This window comes from Rosa rugosa, chromosome 1, assembly GCF_958449725.1.
Source record: "Rosa rugosa chromosome 1, drRosRugo1.1, whole genome shotgun sequence".
Taxonomy (NCBI): Eukaryota; Viridiplantae; Streptophyta; class Magnoliopsida; order Rosales; family Rosaceae; genus Rosa; species Rosa rugosa.
Genome location: NC_084820.1, coordinates 71,104,452 through 71,117,956, shown reverse-complemented (window position 1 = coordinate 71,117,956; position 13,505 = coordinate 71,104,452). Strand labels below are relative to the sequence as shown.

Here is a 13,505-nt window from a genome sequence, read left to right as displayed (position 1 = left end):
ATCTGAACATATCAAATATTAGGTTCATATTGAAGATCTCAACAAGATTATATATTCGGAAACATTATAAATAACACATTTATATAAGAAAATTATAATTTTATAAATGTATAAAACATAATATATAAAGAAATAAAACATAAAAATTAAATGGAACCTACCATTTAGCCTACCAAATGGGAAGCCAAATTTGGCTTATGAAATGTTAGCAGGCCATTTTTTATTTTTGAAGCCCGTGTACTAGCCTACGGTGGGAGAGAGAGATAGGCTATAAATGGTGATATAGCCTACGTGGGCAGATGCTCTGCTCTCATTGAGATAGACCATTAGAGAAGAGGAAACACACACATAGAAGTGGAGGGTCCTTTGTTGCCCAAAACTAATCATTTGGGGATCATTTGGGGTTTCCCACATCAAACGCAGCCCAGATAATTTTGAAATCTGCCTGAAACTAATAAAAATAAAACCCATTATCAAAATATAGTTTCTATTCCGTTTCACAAAACAGAAACCATTGATCCAAACTAGAGTTTTCTTTGATTCGAGTCATGAAAGTCAAAATATTTGCAATTAATTTCAAAAGAAAAGACTAATCTTTACAAAAGTAAAAGGGATAGAGAGCCCAACATATTTGAGTTGATGATGCCATCTCTCATATATATGCGCAAGTGGCTGCAAGCCTGCATCTGGAACCGGAAAAGAGAAAACCAGAAAAGAGAGCAAAGAGAATTGGGTTGTCTATGGCTGATTTGGTGTGGCGGTATAAAATTCGGGTTTTGGAGTTTTTTAATTGTAGTCCATTGGATCGCTTATAAATGACGTGTCAGCTTGATATGAAAGTCCAAGCAGAGTTATAGCATAGTAGAGAAGCCCAATCCACAGTTTTTATCCAGCAGCAGATTTAGGCTCCAATGGATAATTTAAGATAATATCTTTTTTTGATGACTTTAAAATCTTGGACCGACAATATTGTCGCTTTATTGTGTTTATTTATTTAAGGTAGTGGAAAAAGAAATATTAAAATAAAAATTCAACCCCACTACCATTGCCTATATAATCGACGATACCCATAAATCCTCGAGCCATATCATCTAACACAAGCAAGTTTAGAGATTTCATACAAACACAATCAATTAAGCACTTAACAGAGATTCTTTCCATTTATCTCACAAGATTCATTTCTCGGATTCTCCGTTCTAACCCTACCGGTTTTCTCTATATAAACCTCTCTTTGCTTCTCCTACTTTCCATCACTTCCAAACCCGAAAACCTCTTCTCTATACTGATCATCGATCATACTCACTCTCAGCAATCATGGCCCCAAATTTGAGCAGTGGCTCTGCCGTCGTTAACGTCGACAATGGCGCAAACCCAAGTCCTTTTACCTTTCAAGGTTCCAACTTGACGGCCAACGGCCACGTCATCCTCTCCGACGTCCCCCAAAACATAACACTCCGCCAATCACCCTACACCATCAACAAGTCCTCCGCCGCCCCCGGCTCTTTTGTTGGCTTCGACGCCGCCGAGGCCAGCAGCCGCCACGTGGTGCCCGTCGGCCAGCTGAAGGACATCCGCTTCATGAGCATCTTCCGGTTCAAGGTCTGGTGGACCACTCACTGGGTCGGATCCAACGGCCGCGACCTCGAGCAGGAGACCCAGATCGTCATCCTCGAAAACTCCGACGCCGGCAGGCCCTACGTCGTCATCCTCCCGCTCCTCGAAGGCGGCTTCCGCGCTTCCATCCAGCCAGGCTCCGAGGACTACCTCGACGTCTGTGTAGAGAGCGGTTCAACGCAGGTCAACGAAAAGGGATTCTCCGGCGTGCTTTATCTTCACGCCGGAGAAGATCCCTTCACGCTGGTGAAGGACGCCGTCAAGGTGGCCAAGGCGCACTTGGGAACGTTCAATCTGTTGGAGGAGAAGACGCCACCTGGCATCGTCGACAAGTTCGGTTGGTGCACGTGGGATGCTTTTTACCTCACTGTGCACCCTCGCGGCGTCATTGATGGCGTGAGGAAGCTTGTGGAGGGTGGGTGCCCTCCAGGGCTTGTGTTGCTGGACGACGGGTGGCAGTCCATCGGCCACGACTCTGATCCCATCACCAAAGAAGGGATGGGCCAGACCGCCGCCGGTGAGCAAATGCCGTGCAGGCTGCTCAAGTTCAAAGAGAACTACAAGTTCATAGACTATGTCAGCTCCAAGGACCCTAGTAGCCAAGGCATGGGTGCGTTTGTGAAGGACTTGAAGGACGAGTTCAAGAGCGTTGACTACGTGTACGTGTGGCACGCGCTGTGTGGGTACTGGGGTGGGATCCGTCCCAATGTTCCTGGCCTGCCAGAGGCGGTGGTTGTTATGCCGGAACTGTCACCGGGGTTGAAGAACACGATGGAAGATCTGGCCGTGGATAAGATAGTCAACACTGGGATTGGGCTGGTCCCACCGGAAATGGTTAACCAGATGTATGAAGGGCTCCACTCTCACCTGAAGTCCGTCGGGATCGACGGCGTCAAGGTCGACGTTATCCATGTAAGTCCAACCCTCTTCTTGTATTTTATTGTTTGTTAGGTTTTTGTTGAAGTTATCATAACTGTCATACTCATGACCTAGGAAGTTCTAGGTGTCATAATCTTATTATCCATGACTATTTGGTATAGTCAAAATTCAAAAATACAGTTATCTTGACTTCTTGGTCGGTGCGTCATCTCTTTTTCATAAGAAATTGAATTAATTTCTTTTTATTTTTTTGGGTACAGTTGTTGGAAATGTTGTGTGAGAACTATGGTGGCCGTGTGAACCTGGCTAAAGCATATTACGATGCCCTAACTGCTTCAGTGAGGAAGCACTTCGACGGCAATGGTGTCATTGCTAGCATGGAGCACTGTAACGACTTCATGTTCCTTGGAACCGAAGCCATCACTCTCGGCCGTGTCGGTATGTCATTTGATTTTTTTTTTTTTTTTTTCAATTTTGGCTACGTTTGTGTACATTTATTCAATCTGAACGTATTTCTATGTTGTATGTTTGTTAAATTGTTTTATGCTTTGTGTAGGTGACGATTTCTGGTGCACTGACCCCTCTGGTGATCCCAACGGTACCTTTTGGTTGCAAGGGTGTCACATGGTTCATTGTGCTTACAATAGCTTATGGATGGGCAACTTCATACAGCCGGATTGGGACATGTTCCAGTCCACTCATCCCTGTGCCGCTTTCCATGCTGCCTCTAGGGCAATCTCCGGCGGTCCTATTTATGTGAGTGACACTGTGGGGAAGCACAACTTTGACTTGCTCAAAACCCTAGTGGTGCCTGACGGCTCTATCCTTCGCTGCGAGTACTATGCTCTCCCTACCCGCGATTGTCTTTTTGAGGATCCTCTCCATGATGGCCGCACCATGCTCAAAATTTGGAACCTCAACAAGGTAACTAATTGATTAATCTACCAAGCTATGTCGCCAATGTGTTACATATCATCGTTGTACATCACGTTTATATGTGAAACCTTATACTCCATGTGCTGATTTTTTTATTTTTTTATTTTCCAACAGTTCAATGGAGTTCTTGGAGCCTTTAACTGCCAAGGAGGAGGCTGGAGCCGTGAGACTAGGCGAAACCAATGTTTTTCTCAATTCGTGGGAAAGGTGACCTCCAAGGCCAACCCTAAAGACATTGAGTGGAACAGTGGCAAGAGTCCAATTTCCATTGAAGGAGTGCAAGTGTTTGCCTTGTACTATCACCAGGCCAAGAAGCTAGTCCTGTCTAAGCCAACCGAGGATGTGGAGTTGTCACTGGAGCCCTTCAACTTTGAGCTAATTGTCATTTCTCCGGTGACTACTTTGCCTAGCAAGTCTGTCCAATTTGCCCCTATTGGCTTAGTGAACATGCTCAACACCGGCGGTGCTGTCAAGTCGTTGGTTTACAGTGAGGAGGGAAACTCTGTTCAAATTGGGGTGAAGGGCACCGGAGAGATGAGGGTGTTTGCGTCTGAGAAGCCACTGGGTTGCCAGATTGATGGAAGCTGTGTCGCTTTTGAGTATGAAGAGAACATGGTTAGAGTTCATGTGCCATGGACTGGTACATCCACCTTGTCTATTGTGGAGTACATATTCTAGATCTAGGTCACTTAGTTATTTCTTTAGCAGCAAGTGACTAACTAGCTATATTTAAGCCGTACTATTTTCCAATTTTCTTTTTGATCCCTTTATTAATATATACTATGGGAGAATTAACTATGTTTCATTATGATTTCAAGTAATACAAATTATCAAACTTTTCATTATCTGACCTTCTGGCGGTTTTTGAGCAATTCTCTTACTGACATGTTACTGAAATTATTAAGTGATTATTAGAGACTAGTTTTCATCCTTCAGCTTCAATACCAAATAGGCTGCTCTGATATATCTATAGCCATTACCATTCTAATACATTCTCAGAATGTGATTGATTACCATTTAGTTACCTTCCGATGGCTCGCCAGTGGTTGTTTAAATTCAATAAGTTCAATTAGGGGAATGACCTTTGGCGACAAAAAGATCATCCATAATGGTTGTCAAATCAAATAATGACCTTTTGGTCTACAATACTTCTCAAATTGTAAAAATTAGTGGAATGTCGACGAAACTATCTTCGGCAATTGTGTTTCAACGCAGAACCAGAATTAAATTAGGGGCGTTTTACACAACAAGAGAGAAAAGTACACATTATTGGCTAAAAAAGAGACTACATATGCAACAAGAAAGGAAAGAAATATGGAACCCAAAGACCACAACCAGCTGGTACATCGTGGTCTCTCTCAAGAGATAATCATGTTCGCAACCTACGATGTTTAACTCAGGCTGTGGAGCCAAACTACCATTCCCATAACAGCCACTGTCTTCCTCCGCAAGTAACAAGTTCAATAGATTGTCCCAGTAGTTAGTATCGACCCCTTTTGCATCGATCATTGACATGATCATGACCTGCAACGAAGTCCAAGTTTCTGGTAACATTGATCTGCTGATTGTTATCATTAGTACTACTACTAGTAGTTGAACTTTGCTGTAAGTCCATCTCATAGTAGTAGTAGTTGTTGCTGGGGGTACACCGTATACATAGGATCAACCACCTTGACACCACTGTTTGGCATGAGATTACCAAGATCCGCAGCGAAATGCAAGTTTTCACTAATACTGCATTGCAGATCGTCGTTATTAGTACTACTGGTAGTAGTTGAACTTTGCTGTAAACCATTCTCAAAGTGGTAGTTGTTGCCGGGCATACTCAAATGATCGATCCCCTTCACATTATTGATTGGCATGAGATTAGTATGAACATGATCCGCAACGAAATCCAAGTTTTCACTAATACTGAATTGCTGGTCATTAGCGTTAGTACTACTTTTAGTTGAACTTTGTGGTAAATCCTCCTCAAAGTAGTAGTTGTTGCTGGGCATATTCATCTCTGTTGATGTTGATGGATGATCTTTGTTATTGCTGGGCATATTCATCAAAGTATTTTCCATCACTTCTTGATGATCCACTCTTCTTAACCTCTTGTTCCTTGGCTTAATGCACTTCATCCCTGTCGATCTTGATGGATCATCTGCGCATAACATGTCCTCTCTCTTCTTTGATTCGGATGAGCGCTTGTTCTTTTTGAGATGACAAATCACCCAATGGGGAGAAAAATTGCTGCTGTACTCTTCCATTTGCCAAGCAGCATGGTGCAAAGAATGATCATTCTCATACCGGAATTTCCTCTTTGTCCCAATTGGGTTTCCGTTCTCATCATCAACCGGTTTAGACTTTGATCTTTCTCCCTCGCTCCATGTTCCCAATCTCGAGTTTATCCTGCGATCAATCCGCTTACCGTTGGGGTTTAACTTCCTGGCAATTGCAAAGAAATACAACGGTTCTTCGTCTTGCTGTCCGAATCTCTCCCAAATTTCCCAAGGCTCTTCGCCGTAGACGTCGACCTCTGGCATCCTATAGGTTGGTGGTGGAATTACCGACTCTTCCCCATTCACCTTGCTATACAGGTAATAGCTCACCAACTCGTGATCCTTCGGATGGAACCTGAAACCCGTTGGCATTACAGTTGACATTGTCGTTTGTGAGCTAAAATTGCGTAATTAATCTGGAATAGAGGTGGTCTTGGAAGAGACTTCAATCTGAGAAATTTGTGGTGAAGTTCTATACAATGCTATTAGGAGTCGTCCTTTTATAAGTTCTCGTATGTCAACACTAGGGTATTACTCTGGAACTTGGCTATTTTCTTTTCAGGAAAGTATAGAACTTCCTTGATGCCTTTCTTTCTGGGTAAATTAGCTAGACCTTAATACTCTCCTTTTCTCTTGAGAACTTTTACGGCCTCAAATCAACCACTGGTATAATTTCTTCTCAATTACAAGTAAAGATGTGAATGATAATAAGTATTGCATTATGCAATGAGACTTTAGTAGTATTACTGGATCAACCAAGAGAGAGTTTAACAACAAAGTGAACGGGAATCAAATCCCGAGTATTTTCTATGTAAATCATTTAAATAATTTCAACAGAATTTTTAGTGTTTATGCTCTGTTCCTAGACATATCTAAGCAGACAGACAACATGATACACCACTCAACCAACCTCAGGTGGCAGTCAAAAAATAAGGAAATTCCCTTTTTACAGTCCCTTGCATACAATAAGAAACACTGGAAACTAAAAATTTAAGCAATTGGTAAAGCAGGTTCCCTGGAGAATTAGAGTTGTCTTAGATTTAACAATTACCTGACTGTACAAAAGCTGAAAATTAGCCCATCTTTAAGTTGCATCGCCTTTAGATGACTCTTTCACCTGAGACGTAGGGCTTGAACTAAACTCAGAAGGTTCACCCAGTTCCATGTGCTCAACACCACCTTTTCTTTCAGAATGTTCAGATTCTGCATCGCCTGATGCAGCTGCATCATGGGAAGTAGTGCATGCTAGCTTATCTGCAGGCTGAACATCAGCTGATAATGGGCCCCTAGGAGTGGTGGATGGAGATTTTTCCTCACCATTTCGGTCATTGCTGGAGTTACTAGATGTCAACCACACAAATTTTAAGTCGCACCCTTCCCAGCATTTACCATTGAGAAATGCTTTCTCTGCTGAACGACGTGTTGCAAAAGTTATACGAGCTGAGCATTCCCTTGATTTTGATACGTCCAACTCGCTACCACTATCACGGGATTCCAGATCTTCTAACTCCATATCAGAGATATCACCATATGGTGCAAAGTGTTCCTTCATAACAGCAACCTAGAAGAAGGCAGACATTAAACATCAGTTCACCTTTCACAGAAATACGTCTAAACTAAAAGGCCAAAGCCATATAAACACACTATGTTTACCACATCTACAATTAGAGCCACTTTGAATGATATATGGTAAAAGTATCCAGGGAGCATAAAGCTTATTCTACAAATTTATTTACTTCAAAAATTTTCATTACGATGAAGAAACAAGACTTTTAGTAAAAGAAAGGAAAAAGTAAAAGGCCTAGCAAATTATTTGTATTCCGCATGACAATTTACATAAAGGAAGATAGTAAATTTAAATTCATTATTTGATTAACACAGTACAGGCTCTCTCACTCTTAACAAGTTTTTCCATGAATACCATGGATTCTTTTTAACCATCTCCATTTAAAATATTTAGGAAGAAAACAATTCAACTTCTCTCTCATTAGGTAAGTTTGAAAAGAATATCAGTCATATACAAATGCATACATCTGAAATTTACGGTTATAAACGCATGTGCATCATCAAAGAATCCAAAGTAATGCATAAGTTCATAGTGGAAGGTCCTAATGCCTAATCTCATACCTTCTTATTTCAACTCTTAACACACTGATTTTGTTGATAAGAAACTCTTAACACACTGATAAGAACACACTCATTGATTCAATGATCAGAATTATCATAGGCTCATTGATGTGGCAATGTGTGAGAAATATGTGATGTTTAGCTAACTACCCAAAAACATTAATCATCCATCCCCTCATACAGAAATGCAAAAATAAAATAAAAAATAAAAATTTCTCTTTCCTGAGAGAGACTTACATTTGCAAATCCAGATGGTAAAGGAGGAAGGATTCTAAATCCAGTAGGACGATTGTCTAATTTGTATCGATTCAGTGGAACAGGAGTCCCTAGTGGTGCTAATGGACGAATTGTCTGATGCTTCAAGCTAGGGGATTGCTGTAGCGCCGTAGTTGTACTTGTTTTAGGACTATAGGAGACAATGGTTTCCCCCGATGTGTTTTTATCAGTCAATATCTCATCATGCAGTGTTGACACAGGAGCAGGACTGGTGGAACTCGGAGTAGCAACTTTACCAATGTCAACTGCTAATCCCACTTTGCGTCTCTTGGCAGCTAGCTCTGTGTCTGCCTCAACCTTCGGACCAGCCTGCATACAAAATTGAGAATAGCTAAATAAATGATAAAGTAGAACTAATAAAATTGAACCTCATCCATATAGCATGCAACTCACTTTCAAACTCTTTCAACGCTTTGAAAAAGGTCAGAAAGAAAATCTCTTCACAATTAGTACTTTTGGGCCCAGTGACATAGCAATTAAATTTAAAGCAAGCCAGGAAGTGATATGCCCCAAAGAAAACATAGTAACATTAGCAAGAATTAAGTAACTTGAACTTACTTGTTTCTCAAGCTTGTACAACTGGCGACGAAAGTCGTTCCTTTTCTGGTCCAGCATTTCTTGCTTCTTGCGAAGTTCCTCCTTTAACTGCTCTAAATTCTCTAACTTCTTCTGCAGAGGTGGAGCCTTGGGACCATTTGAGATTACAGGCTTAGAATTATCAGAGGATGGTAGAGAAGAATCAGTTGCATGAACCATACCACCCTTTGAAGAAGCAGATTGATGATTATCCTTGCTAATACTAGAAACAGATGAATGGAGTGGAACTGAAACAGCTATCAAACCAGGGGAGTTTTCAGAAACAATATTAGCATTGCCTGTGCCATCCTCCGGAACGCTATCACGATTTGCCCACCACAACTTGATAAAACGATTACCCATTACAGCATCAGGTGCCTTTAAAGCAGCTTCAGCCTCTTCTCTCTTGGAAAACTGCACAAAAGCTCGCTCACTATTCGATGGAATATAAATGTCCACAATCTCTCCAAATTTTTGAAAATGAGAAACAAGGGCCTCCCTTCTGTTGCTTTTCTGAGGAATCCCATTGACAAATAGAGTACGTAATGCTTTCTGAGATGGTTTACGAACATTACGCATAGTATCATATGGTCTCTTGGCTAATGAATCTAGGGGTTTGGGAGCCACATCCTCTGCAATGATACGCTTTCCTTGACGTTGCTGATTCTGAATGCTGACTAATGACTCCTTAGTTTCATTCTCAGGATAATCTGAATAATTTACTGTAGGATTAATTTTCTCCTTCACATCTGATCTATTTTTTGAGCTACCAATTCTCCCCCAGACTGACATGCTTGTACTCTGTGAACCAGCAGCAGTTCCAACAGTTCTAATTGGGCATTCATTGTCTGCATTATCACATAATCTGGCTTGATGACGGTCAGAAGGATCATCATTCGATAAGGAATCAGTTTCATCATTCCTAGGTGACTGAAGGCCTAAAATTGTATTTGAGGTTTCAGGACCATTATTATTCCACAGAGGTTGATCAGGGTCATACAAATCAGCTCCACCCAACGAAGCATCATCAGTGACACTAGACTTGCTCGTTTTATTATGCAATCCTTTGCTATTCATCAATGTAGTTGAAGATGTACTGACTGATGGTAGAGTTCCGGGACCAGTGGGTTTTCCAAGTAGGTGTGCACTTGGAAGTGAAACAGGAAGGTTGAACTGAGAAAGACTCTGTAATTGAGGGAAATAGGGAAATATGATTTAAATAAAAAACACCAGCCAAGAAATAATGAAGTGTGAAGATAAACATTGAAAAAAAAAAAAAAACCAAAATACAGCCAAGATAAGACCCAGCATAATGACTGAATGCATTAGTAAAAATGTATTCATTTGTGATATTATAAGATGAATCAGATGCATCATAATACTTGTTTAAGTACTAACTTGCCAGCCATTTGACTAATTGCAAGGAATATAGTAATGTAAACAACTAGCCAGCATTCAGGAAGTTGATCTAACTCGCAGGAAGCTCTAATGTAACAAGTCCGAACAACAGAAAGAAGCAGACCAAGAATATAATTATTTAATAATGGGTACATGCAGAAACTGAAATTATAGAAAAAGAATAGAACAAAGCTTGACATCAACAGCCACATGACTCGCAACCAATACAGTGCCAAATTTAAAAAACTTGAGCGTTATGATTGTTAAAGAAAACAGTTAATGGTACCAAACACAATAGAATAATATTTCAATTAAGCTACGTACGCAATAAATGTACCTGAACATCTTCAACAACGATTCGATTGATACCATGTTCCATTGGACACATGTCCCCTCTTAGACAAAACCCACGCTCCTCAAAGTCTCTACATCTTTGGCGAGGAATACCCATATTCAAAGAAGAATGGATTGGTGGTCTGAGTGTACCTTGTAACCCAATTGAATGTAGTGTATCCAGGCCACCGTTTGGTACTCCTGGAAGCAATCCAAATGCATTCCAGGACGCACTCTGTGGATTGGAAACATTCGGCAATCCCCGTCCAGCAAACATACTTGGAGGAACCAATTGAGATGCAATATCAGAGCTGAACCTAGAATCACGTTGGCTCCATGGTCCAGAGTCCCTTCCTCTTCCCCTACCAGGACCGAGGTCTCCAGGGAATGCTTGGTTTGCCCGCATCCTTTGATTTAAATCGAAAGGTGGTCGAGGCAGTGATGTTGAACCTGGGCGTCTTTTATCAAACTTTACACAAAAGTCTTTCTCAAAAGCAGTGGAATTATAATTTTTCCATGGTGTACTCGCTTGGGAGTCATTATCTCTGAAAGAGTGCCCATTCGCAAAAGGTTTATTCCTTTTTCTGTATGGCCTTGTTATAACTTGATCGAGGCTATCTCTCTCCAAAGACTGAGAACGAGTATCTCGTCTACGATGTTTGTGATTTCGATCATCATCGTCGTCATCACTGACTTCCTTCTCCTCAGGTTCACTAACACAATCAGAAGGAGAAAGGCCACCTGGTTTTGGAGATGAAACTTTTAATTCCATTTGATCCCTTGAATTCACTATGATGTTGTTTTACGTCAAGAAATTTCCAAACTTCCACTACCAGCAATAAAATGTGCTTGTTTGTCTATAGATGATCCAGTGAGGGAACCTAGAAAGAGATAATAATTAGAATTTGTCAATAAAAAAGAGAAACAGAAGAGGTAAATATCAAACTGAGTAAAATAAGTTGGCAGTCGACATGAGGTTATTTATTTCATATCATGTGCATCAAGCTAAAAAGGCATATCCATTGCCATTCTTACCATGAAAGGCCAAGAACAACAAACAGAACTGATAATGATCACTCAATAACCTTTTGCATATTAAACTTCTAATTGCCCACACAAAGTTTTATACCAAAAAGGATCTCCAGAGTCAGTTCTGATAAACAACTTGGCAAGATGAGGGGCTCATGTATGTTACTACACTGAGGATGATATACAAGCTACAAGTGCAAGGGAGGCGTATATCATAACCATCTTGAGAAAATTAAAAGAGACTTTGATATTAGTTAATACAAGCAAGCTTTCACCCCTGGTCGTACTTAATTTTCTCAGAAACTCCAACAACTCAATTCACTACCAACAATCCATTTTCCTTGCCTCAAGAAAATGAAGGGAAAAAAAAAATAGAACTAAGATTTTGAAGTTCCTTTTTAACTAACAACTCACGCTTCATCATAAACTTCTCTGGTTAACTATTTCTTCAGCTACCAAATCCAGCTAGATTGAAAAACTATTCTCTTACTCCTGGAGCATTATTGCATGCTATTTCCATATTATTTTTTGGCTATAGGTAAAACTTATCCCAGATACCTTTAGCATCTTGTTGATACTTCGCAATTTAAATGACAGGTGTAAATACCAACAGAAAAAAAAAAAAAACCAAGTGCTTGCTTCTCCCAGCCTTAAAGGCATGATGGAGAAACCTGTGTAAATGACAAGAATGAATCCCAAACAAAATCACAAGAACGTGAGAAGGTTTGCTTAATTTATATCTATTTTTGTTTTAATCTTTTCATAACTAAGCTGTAAAGTGAATGGAAAACATGCTGGCTAAACCATGGTTGAAAAGCGAAAACCTAATGATGAGACGAGTAATAAGAACAAAACAATAAGTATGATAAGTTACAGAACTGTATCCTAAAAGGCACTCGCTGGCAGCATCACATATCTAGCAAGTGTCTCCCTTTCGGAACAAGCATACGAAATTCACAAGTTGCACAATCTCATGATTCCGGTATTAATGAGCAGGATAATCATTGCGCCATAACAGGATCAACTTAACAGTCATACACATGGCGGTAACGACATAAATGTACCAATCCAAATTCGTAAGTTACTTAAAACCCGGCCACAGTTCATTGCAATCACCTCAATTAGCTATAGGAAATTTGCTGAACCACTCAACATTCATCAAAATCCTCAAAACCCATATTACAATCATACAGCTATTCAAAAAAACACTAAGAAGTAACAAAACTAAGCTCCTAGAACCTATAGGTTTTCGATACCAACACAACAAACTCAACCTAATTTCAAAAATTAAACCCTAGGGGATTGCATTAAGCGATCATAATCTAGGTTTAGAACAATCGAGCAAAACCGAAACGAATTCAAACAATATTAAGCGTGGAGAAAAATTCTCACAGAGTCGGAAGAAATGGCTTCCGGAAGCTTCTATGTACAGACGGATTCGGCTCCGCCGCGTTAGCCCAGAGCAATGCGCCGGAGGAAGATTTCGCGGCGGCGAAAGTTAGTTGCGGAGGGGAGGAGGAAGGCGGAGGGGATAGGATCGTAAATAAGAGGTAATCGAGGGAGGGTTATGGAAATTGAGAGAGAGAGAGAGAGAGAGAGGGAGAGAGGTTTTGAGAGTGTGACTGGTTTTTGGGTTTGAGCGGAGCAAACAGGAGTTTTGGAGAGAGAGAGAGAGAGGACGAGGACGACGACGACGACGGTGTTGTGTTGTACCAAAAAAAAAAATGGAATGAGTGAAATAATAGTGATGACGAAAACTTGGAATTGGAAATTGTGGTTTTGGCCCTATGATGTTTATGGAAATTTGTATTGGTGCCTATGAGTATATGAGAATTGCATTTGCGTCCTGTAAGTTATGTGGGTTACGGGTCGGGCCACGGGTGGGCGCCCTTTTCATCGCTTGGTATTTTGAGTTTGAGTTTTCAATTATTATTATTATTACCAAGATGTCCAGAGTAACATACAGAAATTTGTTTCTTTTTTATCTTAAATTTCAGCGATTAAAAAAATAAAGGGATAATGATAAAAAAGGTCATTTTGAAGTGCCTTATTATAATTCAAACAGCACAAATG

At 40.5% G+C, this 13,505-nt stretch overlaps 3 protein-coding genes across 3 annotated transcripts; 1 reads left to right on the top strand and 2 right to left on the bottom strand.

The window, feature by feature from the left end:
• Positions 1-1,069: 1,069 nt before the first annotated feature.
• LOC133726631 (probable galactinol--sucrose galactosyltransferase 5) lies at positions 1,070-4,274 on the top strand. Its single transcript, XM_062154223.1, has 4 exons — positions 1,070-2,526; positions 2,754-2,931; positions 3,050-3,417; positions 3,544-4,274. The coding sequence occupies exons 1-4, from the start codon at positions 1,315-1,317 to the stop codon at positions 4,105-4,107; spliced, it is 2,322 nt and encodes a 773-aa protein (XP_062010207.1). The 5' UTR covers positions 1,070-1,314; the 3' UTR covers positions 4,108-4,274.
• Positions 4,275-4,628: 354 nt separating this feature from the next.
• LOC133726630 (NAC domain-containing protein 30-like) lies at positions 4,629-6,350 on the bottom strand. The gene has a single exon (XM_062154222.1). It carries the CDS (start codon positions 6,075-6,077, stop codon positions 5,046-5,048), a length of 1,032 nt encoding a protein of 343 aa, XP_062010206.1. The 5' UTR covers positions 6,078-6,350; the 3' UTR covers positions 4,629-5,045.
• A 109-nt stretch (positions 6,351-6,459) lies between these two features.
• On the bottom strand, positions 6,460-13,159 carry LOC133726629 (zinc finger CCCH domain-containing protein 41). Its single transcript, XM_062154221.1, has 5 exons — positions 12,825-13,159; positions 10,408-11,284; positions 8,655-9,857; positions 8,058-8,405; positions 6,460-7,254 (listed from the first exon to the last, which is right to left on the bottom strand). The coding sequence occupies exons 2-5, from the start codon at positions 11,173-11,175 to the stop codon at positions 6,778-6,780; spliced, it is 2,796 nt and encodes a 931-aa protein (XP_062010205.1). The 5' UTR covers positions 11,176-11,284; positions 12,825-13,159; the 3' UTR covers positions 6,460-6,777.
• Between the last annotated feature and the right edge of the window lie 346 nt (positions 13,160-13,505).